This window comes from Leopardus geoffroyi, chromosome D2 (genome assembly GCF_018350155.1).
Source record: "Leopardus geoffroyi isolate Oge1 chromosome D2, O.geoffroyi_Oge1_pat1.0, whole genome shotgun sequence".
Taxonomy (NCBI): domain Eukaryota; kingdom Metazoa; phylum Chordata; class Mammalia; order Carnivora; family Felidae; genus Leopardus; species Leopardus geoffroyi.
Window position 1 is genome coordinate 70029784 of NC_059334.1, and position 25762 is coordinate 70055545.

Here is a 25762-nt window from a genome sequence, read left to right on the forward strand (position 1 = left end):
TCCCTTGGGTGGTCTGTTGAGATTATAAGTAATGTGAAGGGTCTGGGAATATCAATCATCTGAGGAAATTTTTAAAAACTTGCAAGTCTAGTCTCAGCTAGGGATGTAAGTGACAATAAAAGCTAACATTTTAAGTGCTTTTCCTCAATGGCATGCCCTAGTGTAAGTGCTTTGTAAATTAACTAGTTTAACTCTTATAAAAACACTGGGTAGGCTGTTCTACCCATTTTGCAGTGGAAGAAACTGAAGCCAAGGGCATAGGTTTCAGCAGCTCTTTTGTTTCTCCTGAACAGGACAGCCTTGGCGGGAGGGTTAGCATCATGGTCACTGGAGCTGCCCCCATCTCCAGCCCAGTTTTGATGTTCCTCCGGGCGGCAATAGGATGTCCGGTAAGCCAAGCACCTTCTTTGAAAATAGCCTATTTCACTTGTGCACACAAAAAGCTCACTCTTTTAAAAATGAAAATGCAACTGAAAAGCACCAAAGAGAGTGTCACCAAAAATCTCAAAGTCAAGAGAAAATAGCCTTCTCTTTATGCATCTGTATACATACATACATACCTTTACATAAACTGGCATCAGTTTTAAAATACTTGTTAAACAGTGCCCCATCAACATTGGTCCTGGTCAAATAAAGACCAACATCATTTTAATGTTTTTGTATTAGTTTATTGGATGTACCTAAGTAACTAGTCTCCTATGGATGGACATTTAAGTCGCTATTTTTTCACTGTTATAATCAATGAACTGATAAGGATACTTGTGTATCCTTTAGTATTGATGCAAATACCAATTTAGGGTATTAAATGCCTGTAAGTAGGGACTACTGGGTCAAAATATATGGTTTGTTTTTTTTTTTCCCCACATGTGAATGTAGATTATCACACTTCCCTCCAGAAAGATCTTGTCTTTTTTATACATTCCTGTAAATAATGCACGAGATCTTATTTCCCCCACATTCTTGCCATTGTCAGGCTTTCCCAGTCATTTAAAGCTTAGCCAAGCAGTGTGAAAAGTCTCATTGCAGTTCTATTTCTTTTATTAACACTGAACATCTTTTCTATCACTTAATGGCACTTGTATTTCTTCCAGGAATTACTGTATTATTTTCTTTTAGAAAAATGGCCAATGGATAATAAAGTTCTCTTTCACATTGCTTCTAAGAGTTCATATAGTAATATTTGTTTTTTTGTGAATGTTTTTCCTAGTCTCATCTTTTTGCCTTGTGTATTGCTATATGAAAGTTTCAAATGTTTACATAACCAAACTGATTCATCTTTTCTATTTGTGGTTTTTGAATTGCTTAGATAGGACTTCCTAACTCCAGTATTTCATAAGACTGCTTTCATTCCTATTTTCTGATAATCTCATGGTTTTACTTTTTCCTAATTAAGCCTGTGTTCCATCTGGAACTTAGTACAAGTGCTTGGGTGTAGACATTCTCTCTCTCTCTTTTCCCCCAAATAGCTAATTAGTTCATCCATCTGACCAACATTCATGGCACGAATGAAACATTGTGTCCTCATAGTGTCCCCTTCTGTATACAACCACCATCAAAAATGATTCTAATTGATGGCCAAGGCTAGAGGTCATCTACTCTTTCAAATTAGCACCCTCTTGGCCATTCTTAATGACTTCATTTCCCTCAGCCCCTAAAACCAACAGATACGTAGGTCCTATTGTCACACCCTTCCTGGAAATGCCCTCTTCTCCATCTCTACAAAATCTGCCTATCACAGGCCCCCTCACTGCCCCCTCCCACCCCACCCCAGTGCAGTAGCTTATGTGCTTGTTTGCCCCCGACCAGCAGATTGAAGGTGTTAGGACACCAAGCCTCAGAGACCTTGCCTTCCTCATGTCTTTCCACAGGGTATTGCCACCTCATGCTTTCTCTTGAGTAAGTTCTCAAACCCTTCTTTGGTTTCCCCAGGTGTTTGAAGCTTATGGCCAAACAGAATGTTCTGCTGGCTGTACATTTACATTACCTGGAGACTGGACATCAGGTAGGTTCTCCACCTACTGGGTGGGAGATGCAGTTGTTGGCAGGAGGGTTCTAAAGGAACTAGGGCTTGAGTTAGATAACCTCAGTGCTTTGGACAAATGTGGCAAATGCCAAACTCAAGTTTCAGTCCAGACCTTTCTATCTTGGCTATCCAGCATTGGCACTGGATGACTTTTCAGTTTTCTTGTTTTAGAGTCAATCCATAAATAAGTCAGAAACATTCCTGGACATTATCACTGTTTCATGGTTTCCCAGCTGATTCAAGGTGGTGTTTTCTAGGCCACGTCGGAGTCCCCCTGGCTTGCAATCATGTGAAGCTAGAAGATGTGCCTGACATGAACTACTTTTCAGTGAACAGTGAAGGAGAGGTGGGTAGGTTGTGCTCTGTAGTCATGCCCAGACATCCATAGTAAATCTGTTCATGTCAAAAAGAGCACACAACTGTGAGGAGGAGGAGACTTGGGTTTGACTTGAGATCTTGACCAAGGAAATGGACATCTCTGAGTCTCACTTTCCTATCCCCTACAACAGGGAGTAAAATTTGGTGGTCTTCACGCTGTAGTGGAAACCATCAAATGATTGGAGGTGGGAGCAGGCGTTTTGTGAAGTGCCTCTGCTGGGAGTTGCAGCCTTTCCCACTGTTACCAGCTTGTGCTGTCTTATGTGCAGATCTGCATCAAGGGCAGCAATGTATTCCAAGGATACCTGAAGGACCCTGAGAAGACCAAGGAGGTTCTGGATGAGGACGGCTGGCTTCACACAGGAGACATTGGTCGTTGGCTCCCGGTGGGTGCTTCTTCAAAATTGCCAGGAGCCTCTGTCGTTGGACTGAAGAGAACTACCTGCTTATAAGCTAGACAGGCAGAGATATGAGTAGATTAATCAGCCGGGGCAGCTTAGAGGAGTTATGTCTGAATCCTACCCGGTTTGTGGCATCCTCATACTATAAAGAGAAGAAAATACAGTTGAAAAACCTAGGCTGGCAGGTGGGAGATCTGTTGTTCTAGACCCACCTCTCCCATGGACCAAAAATATAATTCTGAGAAAGTCCCCACACTACCGAAGGCTGAGCCTTATTAGTCACTTCCAGATGATGTCTATTAGGCTGACTTGATGGCTAATTTCTGGAGTCAACCTCCTTGATGGTTCCATGGTTGGTTCAGTCTATTGTCCTACTTAGAGTGTGATCATGTGGATTGTATTTGCCACTTGCCCAGTTCTACAATTTAAATCCCTAAGACCCTAAGCTCCTCAGGCCAATAAGCTCAGAGAAATGAAGCTGCATATGACCTCTGGTGGCTGGTCAGAGAGCCTTCGCCAGCCCTGCTTCAGTCTCACAAAGCACAATAATTGACTTGATTAGCACCATGAAGCTATCTTAGCCTGCTCCAGGATCTAACAGGAGGGATATATGGAAGGGAGTCAAGGAGGGGGAGATCTAACTAATTCAAAAGTCTTAAGAAAGATAACTCCTTCCCACAGGGTGCCTGGGTGGCTCAGTTGGTTAAGCATCCAACTTTGGCTCAGGTCACGATCTCCCAGTTTGTGGGTTCAAGCCCTGAGTTGGGCTCTGTACTGACAGCCCAGAGCCTGGAGCCTGCTTCAAATTCTGTATCTCCCTCTCTCTGCCCCTTCCCCGCTCATGCTCTGTCTCTCTCTCGAAAATGAATACACATTTAAAAAAAAATTTGTGGGGCGCCTGGGTGGCGCAGTCGGTTAAGCGTCCGACTTCAGCCAGGTCACGATCTCGCGGTCCGTGAGTTCGAGCCCCGCGTCAGGCTCTGGGCTGATGGCTCAGAGCCTGGAGCCTGTTTCCGATTCTGTGTCTCCCTCTCTCTCTGCCCCTCCCCCGTTCATGCTCTGTCTCTCTCTGTCCCCCCAAAAATAAATAAACGTTGAAAAAAAAATTAAAAAAAAAATTTGTTTTAAAAAGATAAGTCCTTCCCTATTCCTGAGAGTTCTGGAAATGGAATAATTGGAAATTACGTTATTTGGAAACTCACAGCTGCAAAGCTTCTTCATTAGATGAGGCAACCATTTACACAACTTCAGCAGGTCCTGGGGATGTTTTCCGAGGTTGCACGTGGACCCTCCACAAGGACATAACACTATAGGTTATTGCTGGAAGCTGCTCCCCTCCCCTTTCCCCAAAGCCAAAAAAGAGAAATGAAAGCTTGCTCAAAAGTCTGTAGCGAAGTCACGATGTAGAAGGAAAATACCTGTGACTTCTTCCGCCTCTACACTGACATCGTTTCTAGGGCTCAAAACACTGATGCTGTTTTCTGTTTCGTATAGAATGGAACTCTGAAGATCATTGACCGTAAAAAGAACATTTTCAAGCTGGCCCAAGGAGAATACATTGCTCCAGAGAAGATAGAAAATATCTACATCAGGAGTAGTCCGGTGTTGCAAGTTTTTGTGCACGGGGATAGCTTACGGGTAAAATACTGTTTTAACATTAGCCATTTTCAGGCACAGGCCATGCCGGTTCTTGTAGCTACAGGAAATCTGTATAAATGGGTTTAGGATGAAAAGATTTGAGTTTATAAAACCGAAGAAATGAAGCCACAGTTCAACCCTCAAATAAGGCAATACAATGTAAAAAACAAAAATGGTGTAACTATGATGGCATCTGTAAACAGATGGCATCTGTTGTCATGGTTACACCAATGGGTAGTCATTTGATAAGAAACAGCCCCATGTCACACTTAGTTCCCACTACAGTGGGAGTTCCTCTAGAGCTACAAACTATATATACCGTGCGTAAACTTAGCTTTTGGGGAGTGGGCAAGAGTTGGCAAAGAGGCCAGAGATGCTTTAGGCTTCAGGCTGAACACTGTTTCTTTTTGAGTAATCAATATCGAATAGAACATTTTTGTAAAAAGATATTGAGTAGGAAAATGGGATCAGAGTTCCATGAAGGTTTTAAATGTATGGTGAGAAAAGAGTTGGACACTATATTGAGCTGAGGTCTTGGGAAGTATCTATTACAAAGATATAATCCTGCTGTTGTCATCCACTGTGGGACACCGCTATCCTAGCTCTCACGTGTTCTTGTTCCTGGTTTGCCTTCCACAGTCCTCCTTAGTGGGAGTGGTGGTTCCTGACCCAGAAGCGCTGCCCTCCTTTGTAGCCAAACTTGGGGTTAAAGGCTCCCTTGAAGAACTGTGCAAAAACCAAGTAAGTCTTGCTTAAGAAAGTTCTATGCATACCCACAGGGCCCACCGTGGGAGAGTAAAGGCCCCACCAACTCAGGCACCAATGATGCCATCCTCTCTGGAAGAACTGGCTGTTCTTGAACTTAGGATAGGTGGCTGTAGCTGAAATTGACTGGTTTTATTAGATAGGAGGATAGGATGGGATGGGGCGTTAAAAACAAACGACAACAAAAACCCTCTATTCTTTTTAAAGTATGAATGTGGAGAATAGAGAATCAAAAAATACCATCCAGAGAAAATCTGCTAACATTTAGATTTGCCTTTCCTTCTCATTAGTCTTTTGAGCATTATTAAGCATAAAATGTGCTTGTACATACATACACCTATATCCTGCTTTTACCCTGATAACCTTTTGTAGGCATTTTGAGTTGGTTCACGCTTAGCCTTTCTTGTGGTCTCTTTTTCAAATAGCCATGCTTTAAGCTTGTTTTCTCTTCTTAGGTTATAAATAAAGCCATTTTAGAAGACTTACAGAAAATTGGGAGAGACAATGGTCTTAAATCCTTTGAACAGGTATGTACTACTGAGGTTGTCTAGTTATCTCAAGTCATACTAGAAAGTTCTAAAGTTTGCATTTATAATGGGGTTTTAATGTAGTTCCTAAGGAATTGATTTGAGATTTTGTACCATTAATGCATTAAATACAAATGGCAGTGACTTTTTATAGTTGCTTGTAGAGTCCTTTTTGCTGTCAATTATCCGTTCTCCCCTCTCGTTTCCCAAATTATCAGTTTGGGAATGGGCATGCATTACTGTTGTCTTTATCCTTACTTCATCAACCCCACTTTTATAAAGTTCTTCACATAGCACGCAGAAGTCTCTGCAGAAGAGTCTGAATTACTAATAAACGTGTGTGTGTGTATCTTCTCTTCCAGGTCAAAAGCATCTTTCTTCATCCAGACCCATTTTCCATTGAAAATGGGCTCTTGACCCCAACATTGAAAGCAAAGCGCGGAGAGCTTGCCAAGTACTTTCAAACCCAAATCAATAGCCTGTATGAAAATATCCAGGAGTAGGGTAAGGTACTTGGCAGCTGGACGGGGCTCAGTGGTAGCCTGCCTTGTGGCAGTATGCACTATGGATAAATACTAATCTTATGTTCATTTTTTGTCTTCCCTCCTATTACTTTACCTACTAAATTAATAAAAACCATAGTTTTGGGGCTTTTAAAAAATATTGAGAGACTTATCATGTAAAAGCTCAGCCCTGAACTAAACAAATTTTTCCTTTCCATCTTAAATATTGCTGACATTTAGGTTTTGGGTCTACTTTTATCAGCATACCTTTATTCAAGGCCCATTTGTCATTCTTTGTCCCTCCCCCACAATCTCTAGCCTAAGTGACCACTAGTTCAAGAGCCAAAATGACTTCTTCCTTATAGTTTTACAGTAAGCCTAACTTGTTGACAGTCCCAACACTTAGGCCTTCCGATGTTCAAATTAAGAGACCTGTAAGCTCTCAAAAGTGGTTTGTAATTCATGTTTTCTAAAGATTCCACAAAATCACTGAAATTTTTAATCAACCTTTTCTTATAACTAATATTAAGAGACAAACTTCTATATACTTCTGTGTACACTAACATCTGTCAACAGAAGGGAAGTGTGATCATACTGAACATTTCCTAAACTTACTGGTATCTCTGACTGGGGAGAATTAAAAAAAAAAAGTGGGCCTGTAACCTGTCCAAAAAGAATGTTCATGAAGTGTTCTCTCCAGTAGTATCTGGTGACTAAATCTGTTCTTTACAGTTTGCTGCTGAGCCGGAAGCTACAGGGGAAGGAGTTTAAACTTATGTCAAGTGCACTTTTCCAGTAAATGAAGCTAGCACTGAGGAAAAGCCTCCTGAACTGGGAACAAAGGCCTATGGACAAGCATGAGGCCTTCACAACAGGCTTATCTTCTGGGAAGGAACTGACTGATCTTTACTGGACTCCAGTTCCTGCTGTACCTCACCCTCAGACAACACGTGTTGCTTCCACTTGTAAAGTCTTTAAAATAAACCACTGCAAACACTTACACTGTGGGGTGTGTTTCCTCACGGACCGTGATGAGAATCAGAATCAGCCTTAGGCAAGGACCGCTTAACAGTCAAGTAAGCTAGTGGCTCCCAAACTGGGCTGCACACTAGGATTCCCTGAGGGGTTTAAAGAGATACTAATAATGGCTGGGTGCCTCCCTAAGGATTCTGACTGAAATGGTCTGGGGTACAGCCTGGGCATTGGGATTTTCAAAAGGTCCCTAGGTGATTCTTGTATGCAACCAGGATTGGTGGCTACTGAAGGCAATGTCTAGAGAACCAGGCCTTCTCATTCCACAGCTATGAATGATAAAATAAATACCAGCCGAGTTCCAACTCCAACCAAGCACATAATTCATCATTCCATCTTTTACCATCTTTGTTGTGTTCTAAGTAGACTTGAACAGTGTTCCTTTCTGTCCTCTAACTGGAGGTAAGAAGAATGTTCCTGGATGGTCTTTCTAGACCCTGAGCCCAGAAAAGCTGAATGTCTGTTCTTGAGTATCTGAAACAAAGGAAGGCAAGAATTAACTTACAGGTCCCTCCATGGCCTGGCTCCTATTACCTCCTTGACCTCTTCTCCTACTCCCAACTCACTGATTCCAACTAAACCACACTGGCTGCCTTCCCATTCCTCAAACATGCCAGGCACATCCCCGCCTGTTGTTCTGGCTATTCCCTCTGCTTGAAATGCAAGCTGCTCCCAGAGGCACATGATTGTCCCCTCAACTGCTTCAGGTCCCTTCCATCAGACCATCTTACCTGCTTTCTTCATAATCAATGGCTCCATGTGATGCATGTTTTGCTTCTCTGTCCACCTCCCCACCTATCACTAGAATGGGACAGAGTCGTGTTTTATTCACTGCCAAGACCCCAAGTGCCCTTTCCCAAGTGCTGTTACATGCCTGATCCCCCCCCACCCCAGAGCTCAAATTCCCTGCCTTGGAAATAATTCGTATCAGAGTAGGTGACTTCTATAATTCTACTTGTGTTAGACAAGCCCAACTTTAGGCATCCAAATCCACCAGCTTAGGTCCTACCAGTCACATAAGCTTCAGGCTTCGATAGATTCAAGCACACATGAGCAGCTGGAGCTCACTAGGTTGAAAGTTTCCTAGAGTGCTGTGATCTCAATATGCCATTAATAGGGTTCACTTAATGAATGAACAGCTCAAAGATGCAAATTTTTCGCATGGTTGTAAAGAAGCTTTTCCATAAAGAACTAAGACAAACCTTTTTAGTCAGCCAAAAGAAACTAGTAAAAACTAGATTTATACAGAACATCCATTGATCTTTATTTGATTTGACAAAATCTGTATTAAAAGACAGGTAATAAAATTTAAGCTTATACTGAATCTTACATATTATGTTCTATAGCATCTAGAATATCACATAAGAAATGTCAACTGAGGGGGAAACAGGATAAAAGCATCACATGCAGATGCTCCTGACAAAGGGGGAACCGTATCTGCAGGTGAGGTCCGGAGTGTGCAGCGCATAAAAAAAGTCCTAGAGAAAATGCAACTGACTTACTTGGGTGAAGTGTTTTTCCTTTTGGGGAGAGGAAGAGGTGGCAAAAGGGGTAAGAATTCAAAGGCATATGCAGAATGGCTTCTCCATTTCAAAATGTAATAAAAATATTTAGATTATGGCACTAGGGCACCTTGAGGAAAAGAACACCTTAACCAGAGTAGGCTCATTGCATAATTCCTTAGTAATCTGTACAGTTTTCAAGTAATGGAGAGGACTTAAAGAATAATTTTAGTATAACCGTAGCTATCTATTTTTCTTCTCGCCCTCTGGGGCTTGATCTGTTTCAGCATCACAGGGACACTTCTCCACACAGTTTCTAGGGAACCAGCCTCGTATCCTTGAAACACCTGAGGAAGAAAATAAAATTGAGGTGAAATAGATCTACGGCAATGATATTGCTGAGCCCCATAAGTCCTATTACTCCAAATCAATAAGCTTTTAGTTATGCGTTACTTTTTTCGCCCTTTACCATCTTTTATAAGCATAATTTGAGGGAAAAAATGGTTTTTAAATGCTTCTAACAAGCTAGAAAATCACTATTTCTCAAATTCTGTTACCTGGGAGAGGTGCTAATGTGGTTTAGGACAACCCCTAAGGGGAGTCGGGGCGGAATGTCCCAGTTTGGGCATTCATTTACACATGTGTGATTGTGGGGTTTTTGGCACACTGTCATACTTTATCTGTTTCAGGGAACTATCTCCCTGGAGCTTCTGTGAATTTCCTTTCTAGGTTTTTTCCTAACACGTAAATTTTTATATCAAGGCTGCCCAAGCAGTCATATGGGGTTAATTAACAATTAACCCAGTGTTTTTAAGAAAGCATCCAGGATTAAGCTTTACTTAAAAAGAAAACAATTCTAGGGGCACCTGGGTGGCTCAGTCGGTTGAGTGTCCGACTTTGGCTCAGGTCATGCATGATCTTACGGTTCGTGAGCTCGAGCCCCGCATTGGGCTTGCTGCTGTCAGCACAGAGCTTGCTTCAGATCCTCTGTCCCCCTCACGCTGCCCCTCCCCTGCTTACGCTGTCTCAAAAATAAATAAAAAACATTAAAAAAAATAAAAAGGAACAATTCTAAAACTTAAATAAAATCAGAGACACGGAAAATTTCAATCCATCAGTTTCCATTAATACTTAATAGGAATATTCATTCACAGTGGGGAGCGTGTGGCACAGGCATCTGGGACACAGGCCACTTGGCTTGGAGCCCTGGCTCTAATCTGTTTTTAGGGCGGCCTTGGGCAACGTGTTCAGTCTCACTGCATTTTGGCTCCCTCGCCAATGACAGGTAAATGCTAGTACCTCCCTCAGAGGGCTGCTGGGGACTTGGATACCACACAGGAAGCGAGTGGCACTTCCACAAGTACCTGTCACACAGGTGACAATGAGCTCCAATATTGGCAACCGTTAAAAAGACCTGAAAAATAGAAGTGCTGTACAGAAATAACATAAGAAGCCTCTTTCTGTTGCTTGAGGATGTGTCTGTTATGTGCCCTGATGCATGTGACAAGTGACTGTTAGGGGTTATTCTTGTTAAATACGGAATTATTACTAGCAGTCTTTTCTATTAAACAACCCCTTCCATTTCCATACCTTCTACAAAGGAATCATCGAGAATTTTATCTCCATACAACCAGTATCTGAAATATTTAAGAGATTAAAATTAATTTTTTTAGGCGAGATGCTAACTTTGTCATTAAAGAAGAAATGCACTACTTTTATCACTTACCGTAACCCTCTTGTGGCCAAAATGAATTCCCCTCTCTGTAGCCTTATTCGAGGCTCTTCAGTGCAGGGACTTGTGAAGAAGGTTTTGATTCCCTTATTCAAAGGACAGCAGGCACCACTGTAATCTTCTATTACTCTATACCGAACCTGGCGTCAGTAATCAGAAGAACAATCTAACATTTACCCCTGAATTTCCGTAAGTTTGAATTTAAATTGTTAAAGGTGGACCCAAAGTATCAGGTGACAAGTCTTTCCCTCCCAGTTCCTTTATAGGAGGCAACTGATGTTTCTAGTTCTCCAGGCTTTTCTTACCCTTCATTTCAAGCACTTAGCTAAGAATTAAATTCTAGAACAGTGCTGTCCAATAGAACTTTCTGCAGTGACGGAAATGCTCTATATTTGTGGTATCCAATGTGCTAGCCCCTAGACACATGTAGCTACTGAGCACTTCTAATGTGGCTAGTTCAACCAAGGAACTGAATATTTTATTTGATTTTATTTAATTTAAATAGCCACATGTGGCTAGTGGCCGTGATATTATACAGCAGAAGTGTAAGGATGGGTTTCACACTAACGAGCTAGATTGAGGATAATTATTTTTCTGTTGGCAATGTAAATTGACTACATTTCCTCCAAATGGCCAGTCCAAACTATGTAAGTGAAAGCAAAAGTGAACTGTATCAAATTTCAACAATTATGTTAGGAAATATTATTTAATAAAAGCCAACAGTTGCCTTCTACTGAAAGGCAATTTTAAAAACTATACAGAAGTGTAGAGCGCGACAAAAGGGAAAAAGAAACTAGTATCATTGCAAAAAATTACTTACACTTCTGACTCTCTTATCTGCTTTTTGTTTCAACTGTTCAATCTGTTTGGGGATACAAAAAGAAAAAACATGATCTCAGTGTTGAAAAACAGCCTTTTGCCATCTACTGCATCAGAGTGACATGACAAACTCCTGATTTTCGAGCATTTCACAGTGCTGACAGTTCAAAGGCCACGTGTTTGTCATAGCGAGGAAAGAGGACCCTACGACTGCGAACAGGAGCTGACGGGCTTTGTTCCCAGTATCCTCCACCGTCTTCATCTGTGTCTACTCACTGAGTGTTCCTTACAGCCCAGGGACAGGGAGATGCGCTCTCTGTCCTCCTGGGGCTTCTAGGCTAGTCCCGGAGGTGAGGATGACACACAGACTCACAGATTCTTCAGAGACAAGGCAGACAGACTGCGAGATTCATTCCCGAGTCTCGACTAAAAGTCATCATGACGACTCACTTTTCTGGACTTATTTAGCAACAATTTAATAAATGGTACTATAGGAGACATAGTAGGGGAAATCGAGGTGGCTCATGGCCTCTGTGCCAGAATCTTGTCAAATTACAGGTCTAAGATCTAAGAAATAAATAAAAATGTTAGACTTCACAAGCACCACACAACAGTACATGGTTAAGTGTCGAATTCCGATGAGGTGGGGCTGAAACTCGCCTTCATATTATTTCTGATAGGGAAGTCATGTTAGAGAGGAAAAACAGTATGGACAGAATTAGGTGGCAGGAACGCACAAGGAGTTCACTGAGGAAGCCGGGCTGACTGGACATGGTGATTCCCATTAGGAAGTAGTTGGGAGGGCAGTTGTAGGCCAGATTTTATAGGACTGAGTGAACGGATCAGGACTTTATCTCACGCATATGGAGAATTAAAGAGAGATTTAAATTAACAGAAAGACATGATACAAGGAGTGATTTAGGACTGTTACCTTAGTGCCTTACTGAAAAAAAAAATCATTATTTTACTACAAAACGTCATCTGAGTTAAGAGGAACTAGAGGAAGAAAATGAGACAGAAAGGAAAGATTGAACAGAAATACTCACTGTTAAGTCGTACTGGTGACAGCCTTCTCTTATCGGCCACGCGAGCCCATCTCCTTCAGGGACCCCTGACCACGTAAATACCTGTTTAAAGTTCTTCCATCTACTTCCCATATCGTAGGGAAAAACAAAGACTTCATCTAGTTGGTAATACTGAATTCGATCTTTAGCCTGTGGGGAACAGAGATGTTAAAGTGGCAAACGCCTCTGCCTTCACTGGCTTTAAGGAACATACTGTTGGCAGTATTGACAGTAATATACGTTTCTTCTCACATCTGTATCACTCCTAGAAAAGCTTCCTCCTTGCTGTAATGTTAGGGTACACAGAAGACATAGACAAATTTATCTGAAGAGGACCTTGCTACCCAGCACCAACCTTGTAGATCATTCAGGAAATGTCTTACAGGGCTTATTTCAGAACAAGTATTCAAAAATGCTTATTGAAAGAGTTAACGGCTTTATTCCACATATAAAAAATCCTCATTGCTCCTGGTTGTTTAGCAAAGCAAAAGGAGCCAGGTGTAAAGAAGGGCTGTTGATAAAAAGATTTAAGAAACAGCAGGAGTTTATGTAGGATAGAAGAACTCTTCCGTGGGGTGCTCTACAATGTAATGGTGCATCCTGGGTGGCAGCAACACCTGTGGGAATGGCCAGGGCAGGTGCACCAGGGGAGTCACCATTCTCTGATTTTTTTTTTTTTAATTAGCAGATATGTGCAGATCTTCTTTCATTTTTTATACCACCACACATGTATATACATTCACTTATATATGCATTTATACATACATTTCATGCATATACCTAAATATTCAGGTTGCATAAATTAATTGTTTAAATGTAATTGTTAGCTTTAACAGAAGGACATAAACTGGCTTAGAATTTCTTAAGTTCCACTGACACCTAGTGGTATAAAGATACATTATTTATTCCTATAATAAGCGTACAAACCCAGTTGAAATTTGTATAAATTCTAGTTGTGGTGATTTCGATAAACTTTCTATGAACTTAATATAATCATTTATTTGTATTTTTTACTTGGCAACAGAGTGCAGTTTTAAAATACGTTCTAGGGGCACCTGGGTGGCTCAGTCGGTTGAGTGTCTGACTTTGGCTCAGGTCATGATCTCACGGTTCCTGAGTTCCAGCCCCACATCGGGCTCGCTCGCTGCTGTCAGCACAGAGCCCACTTTGGATCCCACCCCCTCTCTCTGCCCCTCCCATGCTAACGTTCTCTCAAAAATAAACATTTAAAGAAATATTACAAATACAATAACTTCTAAATTTAGCATGGTATTCTATGAAGAGCCTTGGCCATTCAAAAAAAATTATTAATATAATCAGGATATATTATGCTAACTAGAAATGGTACCTTGAAATATTTTATTATCACGGGACAGTATTTTAGGGAAAACTTTTCACAATTACTTATAAAGTAATATTGATGTTAATTCAATAAAAGAATTAAATTCAATTAAAAGAATTGTCAAGCTATATGTATGTATGAATCTACTGAACTATATAAATCCCCACCCAAAAAGTAAAGGATAATTTATTTTCTCTTTTTATAAAGCTTCAGAGTCTTCACAACGGATAAGAGTCTCAAAGAACAGATTTCGGCTCTTAACAAACAAAGCGTGGTTAAGGATGAGTGTAGTTTGTTTGTTTGTTTATTTATTTATTTATTTTCCAGAATTGAAAACATTTTACTTACTTTCTACAAAGCATCTCATGAAAAGCCACTATACGCATCTATGATCACACAGTTTAATTTTATGAAGTTCAGATGTAGGGCTTTGTAAGTTCAGAGTAAAAGCTTTAAATGCAAACAGCTGTAGATAATTCCCAACTTCTTAGTTCTGTGATAAATCCATTCACTGTGATTCATGCCTTTATATAAAATGTCCATAAGTGGATTTTTCAGAAGTATACAAATCGCTTTATATAGGAAATCCTATGTACAGATCAACTATTTGGCTAGACTTTGTATATAGACTATATTTCACATCTATTCCTTTTTCTATTCTCAGGATGAGTGTAGTTTAAACATGACTGAGGCATGGTCTCTGCCTAAGAGAAGCACTCGGTGAAGTTGGGGGGATTCTAGCAATACTGTGTTAAAAGGCAACAGAGGTATGCGATAGATGCTATGGGAAAGGCAAACAAGGTACTTAAACTAGTGTAGGGAGAGTCAAGGAAGGTTCTTAGGAAGAAATGGCACCTAAGCTAAATCTTGAGGGACAAGAAATCAGGCAAAAAAGAGGGAGCAAGAGTGTCCTAGGCAGAGGGAATGACATGTGGAAAGATACAGAAGCACAGGATGTACAAAATAGAAGTTGTGGCTTCTGGTATTAGTTGGTATCGAGAGTGCAATGGGGTGGGGAGGGGTGGGAACTGCGGTAGAAGAAACCAAGAATCCAAGAATATCCACAAGAAGAAGCGGTAAGGGGAAGACATGAACGGTTTGATTATGTATAAGCTAAGGAGCTTGGACTTAAACCTGTCTATCCGCGGTTCTCAAAGTACGCTTTGCGTACCTCTTCGAGTCCCCAAGAGCTTTTCTTGGGGTCCAACAAAGTCAAACAACTTTCATCATAATACTAAGATGTCATTTGCTTTTTTCATTGTGTTGACATTTGCAATAGTGGGTAAAATTGCCAGTACCTTGAGCAGGAATCAAGACAGTGGCCCCCTCTGTATTAGTGATTATCATATTCTTCACTGGTACATACTCATAGTTAAAAAAACAAAAACAAACAAACAAAAAAAAACCCAAACAAAAGTTTTACATAAGAATGCCCCTGATGAAGCAATAAAAATTATTTTTTTTATTAAATCTCAACCTCAAGTTGATGTCCTATGAATATTCTGTGTGACAAGATGCAAAGTGCACATAAAGCATTCCGATGTGTTTGTCTCAAGGAAAACATCTGTTTGAGTTGGGACTAACAAAAGCTGTGGAGCCAGCTTCTTTCACACAACGCTATTTTTACTTGACAGAATGCATGATGAAACAAAGTAAGGTTACTGAGATGGCAGTACCTGGCAGAAATTTTCTCAAAAATGAACAAACTCAAGCTGTTACTTCAATGTAAACAACTGAAAAAATGAAGGCTTTCAAGTGAAAATTAGAATTTTGGAAAATCTGTATCCACCACTATGAGCCTGAAAGCTTTCCAGAATTTAAAGATTTTCCCCCATAAACTTGGTAGTGATGTGAATGAATGTGTCACCATTTGGAAAATCTTCATAACTCTGTGAAATTGTATTTTCCAAATGGCCAAAACCTGGTGCTATAAAATCTTGTATGGGTAAAAGGCCCATTCACAGAGCAAGATGTACTGAGGCATTTAAATGTAAAAAAATACAAAGTTTACTGATGTATCTTCACATCTCCCATGCAACTAACCTTTCAGGAACTATCACCTGTCAAGTTTCAATGTCGTATCCAAGAATATCCACCATTATCCAAAAAGCCTATTAAAATACTCTATCCTCTTCTACCTACTTATCTGTGTCAGGCTGGAATTTCTTCATATACTTCAATCAAAGCAACATATCCCAACAGACTGAATGCAGGAGATGCGAGAATCAAACTGTCTTCTGTTAAGTCAGATATTAAAGAGATTTATAAAAATATAAAACAATGTCACTCTTCTCCCTAGTTTTCACTTTGGAAAATATACCAAGTTTTAAAAATATGCGATTTTTATTAACATATAATGGCTTTATTATTATTTTTAAATGAAATAATAAATCTTCACACTTTTTCTCACAAAATATGGCAATCATCGATATTACACAGACTAACCAAAGTTCTTTAGGGCCCTTAACAATTTTCAGGATGTAAAAGGGTCCTGAGACCGAAACATCTGAGGGCTGCTGCTATAAATTCAAGTCCACAAATTGGCTGCCAGGGGCTAAATGTGCCCCATTGGTGTGTTTTATTTGGCCCACAAAGTGTGTTTGTTTTTAATGAGAATTTCTTGCTAATATTTAAAAATAGAAAAGAGATGTCACAGAAATCCAGATCTCTTGCTTTTCTTGAAAAACAACGAGATGATCTCAGGATACTGGCTGAGTATCCCCTAAGGCAACATTCAGCTTCATCTGTTAGGCAGCTCTGTACACAGGCCAGTTCCTGCCATCTGGGTTATCTACCGGCTGGCCCTGCAGGCATTTGGGTTTGTAACCCCTGCTCCAGTGATGGTGAGGCTCTGAGCAGCTTTAAGCAGGGAGCGGAGTAGTCAGACTGACTTTTTACAACAGAATCACAATGGAAACATTGTGAGGTCTGTGGCAAGCTATGCTATAATCCAGGTTTATAAGGTTTTTTTAGTCTTAAAGCACTAAAAAAAAAAAAAAACACCTTAATAGCACCTCGGTAGGACAGAAGTTCCTTTCCAAATGGTCTGCCTTCTCCCCTAACCTGAGAAAGAATGGCCAAATGGTTTAATGTGTGGTTCAGACTTCTTCACCAACTCCAGGGTGAACGAGAAGCAGATTTCTGTGGGAGTTATGTCAAATAAAGAATAAATCAAAATGTTTCCTATGTTTACCTTTTATGTGGCATGCAAATGACTTAAGGAAGCCATCTGGTAGTCAAGTTTTTACTTCCGGGCATTTATTAGTTAATCTGGCCTATGAACTAATCTTTATTGATGTTGAGGAAACAATTATTAAAATTTACCTTTTCTTCAATCCATGACTCAATAGAAGTTTTGTTTCTGAGAATTATTTTCATCTGAAAATTAAATAATGAACAGTAAAATTTTATGATGAAACTTTGCTCCATTTAAGATTATCATCTTCATAGTAACCCTAGGAGATAGTTTTTGTTGCTCCGTTCCATTGATGAAGATACCAGGATAACAGAGGTTAAGCAAGATACTCTGTGGTCCATCTGACTCTAAAGTTCTTGTTCTTAAGCACTGCACCACAACGCCTCTCCATAAAATGATTACGGCAATCCATAATCAAATCTGAATCTACTATTTTGATAAAAATTCATGTTTTAAGTACTATCTTCTGATCAAGGTTTCCAAAATATTAATAAAATATGGATATAATCCACTTAATCAGTACTTGTGTATTTTGTTACTAAAATCTATCACTGTTTTTAATTAACCTTAAATTTATGATTATTTATTACATGAAAGTGACTCATATCATCCCAACATGACCAGATATTCTGCTTACCTTAAAAACCCAATATATTCAGTCTTGATTCTATTAATTGACCCTCCTAGCTAGGACTAATTCCACTGATGTGGGTTTTTACACCACAGGGTTTTAGTTTATTTTTAATATGATTCTTAATGAGAGGCACCGGGGAAACTTTTTCAAAGAATTTGATCCCAGGCTGATAGAATATATGAAGTACAACCAAAATTGGCGTATTTTAAAACTATGCGTGTAAACGGGTTGGGCGATGCATCAGAGCCCTCAGGTCCAGCATTTCGGCATTTCCTCGAAGTCTGGCTGGGTCCGTACAGACACACCTGTGGGCAAGGAGTCCCCTTCGTGTTCCTAGGCTAGGGCCTAGCACAACACCTGGCCTACAGCAGGCCTTCGATTAATGAATAAACTAACTCAGTGAAAGGAATGAATCATAACCACTTTGTGATCTCTTCAGGGCCACATCCTCCTCCTCTGTGTTCTCACAGCACTTTGTACATAAATCTATGACACTCACACCACCCAGTATTAGTTGCATGTTTACTACTAATTGTGAACTTCCCTAGGGGCAGGACGCTTTTCATTTTCATTACTGTACTCTCAGAAATTAGCAGAGTAATTCATCAGAGTAGGCATTAAATAGCATCCAAATCAGAGGGTTGTTACTGAGATTAAATGAGTTACTATATGTGATGTCCTTAAGAAGTGTCTTGCACATAATAAGTGTGCAATAAACGCTGGCTATATTATGATGATGATTAAATATATACTGTTATAAAATAGTATTACCAATTATGTTTACTGAATACATGCGTAAGTGATCTTGGGGTAAGTCACTTTCTGTGATTTGATTACTCTTCTGTACGGAAGGGAAAATACTCCTCTTCAACTCTTTCTGGGGGGGGAGGGGGGTTGATGTGAAGATCAAGAGAGACCATAAATGGGAGAAGAGCTTTCTCAATTATAAAGCGATACAGGACTCCAAGTTAACATTCTAAAAATTAAGTAAGTTACCTAGAAATGCTGGCAAAGTTACTTCAAAATTATCTGACTAGTCCAGAGGTTAAATGAGTTACCTAGATGGAATACATTACAATAATGTCCACTTCACACTGCATTCTTAAATGCAGCCTTTATCTCTTTCTCATTATAGGCAGCCCCGATAAGTTGACAACTTTTAGCTAGAGGTAACCAAGGAACTTACCTGGATAAAAAACAACATCCCAACAGCTATGGTTGTTCCTAAAGCTAATCCCAATGCAAACAGGGTGGCCGCGAATGCTGCTAATCCAAAGGGAATAAGTGGAAGAGGATCTCTGCGGGCCGCACTCATATCAATCTTTACCGTGTTCCACCCAAAGGAGAGCTACAAAGAAAAACACACACTTGAAATATTCAGTTGTCATAAAGGGTCAGACGCTACTGGAACATTTAAAGCCACTTGATCAAAAGAGATCAACAAATGATAACCTAAAGCGGTGGCTAAAAGCAAACGAATTTCCAATTTGTTTCTAATTACTACGGTGGCCTCAACTCATACTGATATGTGCAATATCGTTCTTAGTTATTTTCAAATGTCACTTTTTTTGTTTTTAATTATTTCCTCGAAAGCTCAGGGCACAGCCCACTAACATTACTATGTATGAACAGCACTAGTCATCAGTCTAAATTGTGACTGTGGCGTCCATCTTCTCCTGGCTTTTCAATATTTACAGGAACCTTCCACAGCAAGAAGATAGCCGAGGATTCAGTTGTTTCTTCCCTCATGTTCCACAACCAGAGGTTAAAAACAGGCAAAATGCAGGCCAAATATGGCCTGCAGATGCCTATTGCCCGGCCTGCAAGATGTTTTAAAATATTCAGCCAGGTGCCAACATTTAAAAATCAGGAGACACTAAACAAAAAAATGCAGATTTTCTAATTTTTCCTGAAAGACTGGAAGATCTAGTATTATTGGACTAGATTTCCAACATTAAAAAGAGGCTGAAGTTGAATATGGGTTGTCCCATCTGTGAAGGGCAAGTGTTCTCGGTGCCACAGTCCCATTAGACCTATGAATCTCATTTACTTTCAGGCTTCTTTAGGGACTTAAATTTGTGACCCTTGAACTTTATCTCATGACTACCTGCCCATAAATCAACCAAAGCTTTTACATATTTTAGGACATGTGCCTGCTTCATGAGGCACCTTCCAAGGCACTGGAACAAAAGAACTACACCTTGCCACACGAATCAAATGGAAACAAAATATTAGTGTTGTCTTTCTCTTCCTGTTCCTTTTCTTCTAATTATTCTTACCACAGCCAGAAAGTGTGAGATCAAATAAATTATATATACACGGTAATAAAATATTATCAACTTCGACTACAGTTAGTAAGTTTCCAAAACAAAATAATTTTTCCTCATTTTAAAAATTAAATTTTAGTACTTTTTTTAAATATGAAATTTATTGTCAAATTGGTTTCCATACAACACCCAGTGCTCATCCCAAAAGGTGCCCTCCTCAATACCCATCACCCACCCTGTCCTCCCTCCCACCCCCCATCAAACTCTCAGTTTGTTCTCAGTTTTTAAGAGTCTCTTATGCTTTGCCTCTCTCCCTCTCTAACCTCTTTTTGTTTTTTCTTTTCCCTTCCCCTCCCCCATGGACTTCTGTTAAGTTAATTTTAAGAATTAAATTTTAGTACTTTTTTTTTTTTTTTAAAGAAATTCATACACAGGTAAAGCAAAATTGTTTCCCGACCTAAATCATAGAAATCTTATTTCCCAATGGGACTCCTGAAATAATAACTGCCATTTAATCTGGCATAAGTGATTTTATAACAAACGTTGTCACTTACCCGATTATAAAGCTGGGTATACATAGTCATAACAAAAATGAAGGCAGCATGAATACAACCCAGCGGTGCTAAAAGGAGAAACAGTGTGAACGAAGCATGATTTTGGAAACCACAACAGTTGTTGATCCAAGGACAGTGATGGTCCATCTTCAGCACACATCTAACAAGAAAAATTTACGTAACACATGAGGCAAAAAATCCAATCTACTTTAAATCACTTTGGTCTTCAGAAGATCAAGCAAATAGGAATCCAGCATGTCTATGAGTCACAGAGGAATTATACTCTATGGAACAGAAAGTAAAGTCTTTATGAGTTTTTAAACAACTTTGACCAGTGACTTCTTTCAATTTCTAAACAGCACAAGAAAAGGCAGGCTTTGTAACAGCTTCTGAGGAAAAGACGTCTGCTACAAGGGAGTTTGCTTAAAGAATTCAGGAGTCCTGCTAAGAGGTTCATCATAGAGAAATAAGCATGGGTTCCAGATTTACCTCTAGCTCTGAAATGCAGTGACTGAAGCGGAGTACAACAGAGACCACAAAATCTCCACTGGGGTGGATGGGACCCAGCAGACCTAGAACGAACTAACTAACTTCCTTCCTTCCTTCCACATCCTTTAGATGTGGAATCTCTGAGCTAAGCATACTAACTATGGAATATAAGGTGTGGTATAAGAAGCAAAGTCTTACTGAGCTTCCTTCCCTTGTTGCAGGAAGAAAATTTCCTGGCCTCATACCAAACGTCTATTTGCTACAAACGTTCTCCTAAACCTCAACACTCTTATCACAAATTTCTAATTAGTGGAAGAGCTGTTTATTTAAAAAGGTGCCAGGGGCACCTGGGTGGCACAGTCGGTTGAGCGTCTGACTCCTGATTTCAGCTCAGCTTAGGGTCCCACGGTCCTGGGATTGAGCCTTGTATCAGGCTCCGCACTGAGCATTAAGCTGCTTAAAGTTTTCTCACCCGCCCTTTGCCCCTTTCCCCCACTTGCTCTCTCTTTAAAATAAAAATTAAGAAATTAAATTAAAAAAATAAAAAGGTACCAGTTAATTTCATATTTTTTATAGTGATTCAGTTTTCTTTCCATTGCTTTTTTTTTTTATATTAAACACTTGTGATAATACGCACCTGAATTCATTTATTAGATATGGATAAAGTGTAAATGTTAGTCAACCAAAATAATGGAAAAAGCAGGTCTCCTTTATAGTTTAGACTCAGAACAATTCTAAAGCTAGTTAAGATGACAGAAGACAAGCATGATTAATCCTGACCTATAGAAACAACTTGGAGGCATAACTTTTCACTCTTGGCAGGGTAAGAAGCAAAGTAAACATGTATTTTTCCAAATAAGTAAGTAAGTAAGTAAATAAATAAATAAATAAAAGCTTTTCACTTATAACAAAAAAGAGTGAGGATTATTTACTTATTATCAGAATTGATAACTTAAGACTACAATGGAGATACGGACAGAAGTATTTTGACAGTGTTTTTTATAAAGAAGCCACCTTGCAGAGAATAAGACTAGGACTGATGTGACAGAAAGAACAACAACATGAGACCAGTCACCACGTTGATCAGTCCCCAGTGAGTAGCAAAGACATACAGTACCTGTTACACTTTCTGCAGTGATGTGACCGTGGAGCCTTGTATGCTTGGCAGACTTTACAATACTGGAGGTACATGCTATCCTGAGAATTTTCCTTGATAGCAAAATACAAACAAAAATCCATCAGATACCTGATCCTAAGTAATAAGTTAAGCCTTATGAAAATGCTTTCGTATGGTTTGATTTTATGGGGGATGGGGATAAGGATGGAATCTGAACTTGCTTATTTCCTGCCCTTTTATCTGAGCAGAAATACTTTTAAATAATGAATTTCTGGTAACAGCAGCATCACTATTCCAATTACCCAGAAGTCACTTTTCATTTCTCTTCCCCATGCTCCACCTAAACCCATCGTCACTGATTGTAGCTGGTTTTACTTTTCCAAAATCTTTGTAGAATCTTTGCAGGAGTTCAGAAAAAAGGTAGCTGTCAACTTGGCAGGTATCTTGAAGTGGATATTCAAACATCAGAGCGGATACTCTTTAGGAAATCTGGTTCCCCACCCCTCCTTGCACTATTTCAATCATTTCTAACTACTGTCCTGTACTATAGTTTCTCTCCAATCCAAACTAGTGTCAGAATAATATTCCTACAACATGACTCTGATTATGTCAGAGCTTCACTTGAAAACCTCTAATACCTTCCTATAGTCTAAAAATTCCTCATGTGTTTAAGGCCCTCCAGAATCTGCCTTTGTTTCAGCCTTATTTGCAGTACATAACCCGTCCGTTATTTCAGACTCTATGCCTGAAATGCCTTCTTTCCCATTTATGGAAATTTACACTCCTCCTTCAGGTCCACAGCTAAAAAGGCTCACTTCCTTCTAGCTTCAACAGCACTCATCACATTCTTCTCCATAGTGGAATTACTTACACAAGTTACCTTGGTTTCTCTCCTCAATTATAAGATTTTTCAGAACGTGAATTCGTCTTACTCATCTTTGTACTCACTTTAAACAGAACACTAGTGTTTCTCCAACATACTGTACCTAAGAATCATCTGGGGATTTTGTTAAAGCTGATTCTGATTCGTAGGTCTGGAGTGGAGCCCAAGATTTTTCATTTCTAATAAGCTACCAGGTGGTGCCCATCAGCAAGGAATATGGAAATTCATGAGTATAAACTTGCTACAATTTTTAAAAAGCCATAAATTGATTCATACTGTTACTTCCTAATGTTATGATTTTAACATTGATTTGAAAACTACGATTTAAGTCACCAATTTCTAAAGACTTGTTCTCAGTTCTGAGGGCTGTTAATGTATTACATAAAAAAAGATCCTAGGGACGCCTGCGTGGCGTCCGACTTCGGCTCAGGACGTGATCTCGCAGTTTGTGAGTTCGAGTCCCACATCAGGCTCTGTGCTGATGGCTCACAGCCTGGTGCCTGCTTCGGATTCTGTATCTCCCTCTCTCTCTGCCCCTCCCCCACCCAGGCTCTCTTTCTTTCTCAAAAGCAAATGAACATTTACAAAAATTAAGAAAAAAAAAGATCCTAGCCAAATTGCATTGTGAAATTATATGCAGTGGTTCTTAAATTTAGGACTATGGACTCACCAGCCCCTCCATTTTTCTTTTTCTTTCCTTTTAATGAAGTACAAGTATTCAACAAAATCTCTCTGGGAAGTACTGATTTAGATGAATATTTTCAAGTAGATACAAAATAAATTCTTTGACTTTAAATAATCAGTAATTAGAATATGCTTAGTCTCTACCAACGCAAAAAGTATGTTGTGTTTGATATTATTGGTTAGCAGATAAATCATAAACTAAATATATGATTATCATTAGAGTTCCTTATCTTAAGGGATCTTTTTCTTACCGGTTTCCACCCCAAAGGGACAAAGCCAGGACCAATAAACATGGCATTGAAGTAATTATAAAGAATCATGACAGTCCAATTTATCAACATGATGAAATTCACACTTCCTCCAGTTGTATGTAAAGGCCAATACCACAACACAGAGTCAATCATGGCCATCGTAGAACATATTGCTATAACACCAAGGGCTATGATGGGACCCCAGTGACACAGTCTCTTTAATTCTTGGAGATTTTCAAACTTGATAACTGAGCAGAATGCACCCATTTTGGTGAGGAGGAATGCCTTCCTACTTTTAGAAAATCACAGATTTCCTTTTTCTGTGCACACATTTCCATGTGCCACAAGTCCATGAGTGTTCCTTAATTGTCATGCCTTCAAGTTGTGGGATGTTAATGCAGATTATGACATTTTCACTGTTACACACTCAGAGCTCATTATCTTAACTAGAAGAATCCAGTATCTTGGCTTGAAACCCCATCTAAAGAAAACAAAATGAGAAAGTTCAGTGAAAAACTTTTATTATATACCATATTTAACTCCAATAACCACTTAAACAAAAACATCCCACATGTGCTATGGAATGAGTACCTTATCAAATGGCAAAAGGAACTGCCAGTAAAACCTTGGTTTGCGAGCATAATTCCTTCCAGAAACATGCTTGTAATCAATCCAAAGCACTGGTACATCAAAATGAATTTCAAGAACCACTGACTCAGTTGTGACCATGTGACATTCCACATCACCTACTACTCCTATTGCAAGACATTGCTCATTTACCGAGTTAAAATGTATTGGAAATGTTTGCCCCTCTTGCGGAACATTTGCAGAACAAGCTACTCCCAATCCAAGGTTTTACTGTATTTTTATCTGATCCAAAATAGGGCTCAAGTCTGAACTGCAAGTAAACTGGATACGTGATTCTAAAATAGTTGTTTTTATTTCTTTGTTTCCAACCTGACAGGTAACTGTGATTGTGTTTAGTGGGTGGTTGGAGGAGACCGAGAATTTTAGAGCTGGAGCAGGGCTTTAAAGGTTGACTGAATCCGGAAATTGGTTTGGAAAGGCTAAGTGATTGCACAAAGTTCACAAGTAACAGCTGAACCTAGACTAGAAACCAAACCATCTAATTCCTTTCACAGAGCTCTAAACTGCCTCTTGCCGAGTCTCGAAGTGTCAAGTATGAGCCCGGCAGGGTCTACACATTTGCCTGCGGTTGCCCCCAAACCCCAACTTAAGGATCTATTTGGGCCAAAGGTAAAGAGGCGAGCGAGTGAAAGCAAAGCCAGAGTGAAAGGAGGGGAGGGGCGGACCGGGGAGACAGAAGTGTGTGCGAAGTCGTGACTGCAGGCACACAAGAGAAGGAACATGGATTAAAGTATTTGAGAAAAAAGATGAGGAAGTGCCTCTGGAGCGAAGGGCAGGGAAGGCGGGCCGGCGAGGGCCGGAAGATCGGTGGAAGGGTATTTCCGACCAGACTGCAGTGAGTCAAGGGAAGAGCTGAGTTACAGGGTAATAACGACTTTCACGCAACAGATGCCATCGCCTTGTGCCTCAGTTTCCCGCCCGTGTCTGGAGCAGAGCGCTTAGGAATCCTCACTCGGGGGAGGACCGTACTGGCAAGCGTGGCTGGTTTCAACATTCTGGAGATTCTGGGCTCACTCGGATGGGGTGAAGACGGCCAGAATCATAGTTACATCCCTCGCCTTGACTCCCACCTCAGTTTGGTCCTTGGTGCCCGGTCCTCGGCCATCGCATTTCCGGGGCGGCCTGGGCTCACCCGGAACAGGTTTTCTCCTCCTCGGATAACTCCATCATGGGTACCTCAGTCCAGCGCAAGCAGAAAGCAAATCCCGGTTGCAAGAAGCTGGAGTGCGGGACCTGCCCCCACCAGTCTGCCTCTCCGCCAGCGCTCTCGCCGCTGCTCTGCTGCTCCCGCCCGGTGCGCGGTCTCCGTAACA

The 25762-nt window shown here is 40.2% G+C and overlaps 2 protein-coding genes across 9 annotated transcripts in view; one reads left to right on the forward strand and one right to left on the reverse strand.

Annotated features, from left to right (window-relative positions):
• Positions 1 to 7235, forward strand: part of ACSL5 (acyl-CoA synthetase long chain family member 5) — a 43412-nt gene extending 36177 nt beyond the window's left edge. For all 5 annotated transcript variants that reach the window (XM_045438907.1, XM_045438905.1, XM_045438908.1 and 2 more), the window contains 9 exons: positions 294 to 389; positions 1930 to 2002; positions 2281 to 2369; positions 2671 to 2787; positions 4297 to 4440; positions 5080 to 5181; positions 5661 to 5732; positions 6095 to 6241; positions 6968 to 7235. In XM_045438907.1, the coding sequence (XP_045294863.1) occupies positions 294 to 389; positions 1930 to 2002; positions 2281 to 2369; positions 2671 to 2787; positions 4297 to 4440; positions 5080 to 5181; positions 5661 to 5732; positions 6095 to 6235 (834 nt within the window). In that variant the 3' untranslated portion in view covers positions 6236 to 6241; positions 6968 to 7235. The remainder of the gene's footprint in view (positions 1 to 293; positions 390 to 1929; positions 2003 to 2280; positions 2370 to 2670; positions 2788 to 4296; positions 4441 to 5079; positions 5182 to 5660; positions 5733 to 6094; positions 6242 to 6967) is intronic.
• A 1271-nt stretch (positions 7236 to 8506) lies between these two features.
• Positions 8507 to 25739, reverse strand: ZDHHC6 (zinc finger DHHC-type palmitoyltransferase 6). Of its 4 annotated transcripts, none has more exons than XM_045438912.1 (11): positions 25626 to 25739; positions 23802 to 24282; positions 21984 to 22075; positions 20378 to 20537; positions 18743 to 18904; positions 17051 to 17104; positions 12367 to 12534; positions 11322 to 11363; positions 10496 to 10641; positions 10360 to 10406; positions 8507 to 9116 (listed from the first exon to the last, which is right to left on the reverse strand). In XM_045438912.1, exons 2-11 carry the CDS (start codon positions 24066 to 24068, stop codon positions 9013 to 9015), a joined length of 1242 nt encoding a protein of 413 aa, XP_045294868.1. In that variant the 5' UTR covers positions 24069 to 24282; positions 25626 to 25739; the 3' UTR covers positions 8507 to 9012. The 4 variants fall into 4 exon arrangements, with proteins under 4 accessions (XP_045294868.1, XP_045294866.1, XP_045294869.1 ...); XM_045438910.1 differs by having other exon boundaries at positions 25582 to 25692; XM_045438913.1 differs by having other exon boundaries at positions 25520 to 25628.
• Positions 25740 to 25762: the final 23 nt, after the last annotated feature.

Coding starts and splice junctions, on each gene's coding strand:
- ZDHHC6 (XM_045438912.1), bottom strand. CDS start 24,068: ATGGGTGCATTCTGCTCAGTTATCAAGTTTGAAAATCTCCAAGAATTA. Junction 20,538..21,983: donor CACTGCAGAAAGTGTAACAG/GTACTGTATGTC, acceptor TTTTCTTGTTAG/ATGTGTGCTGAAGATGGACC. Junction 12,535..17,050: donor AGTCATGGATTGAAGAAAAG/GTAAATTTTAAT, acceptor TGTTCCCCACAG/GCTAAAGATCGAATTCAGTA.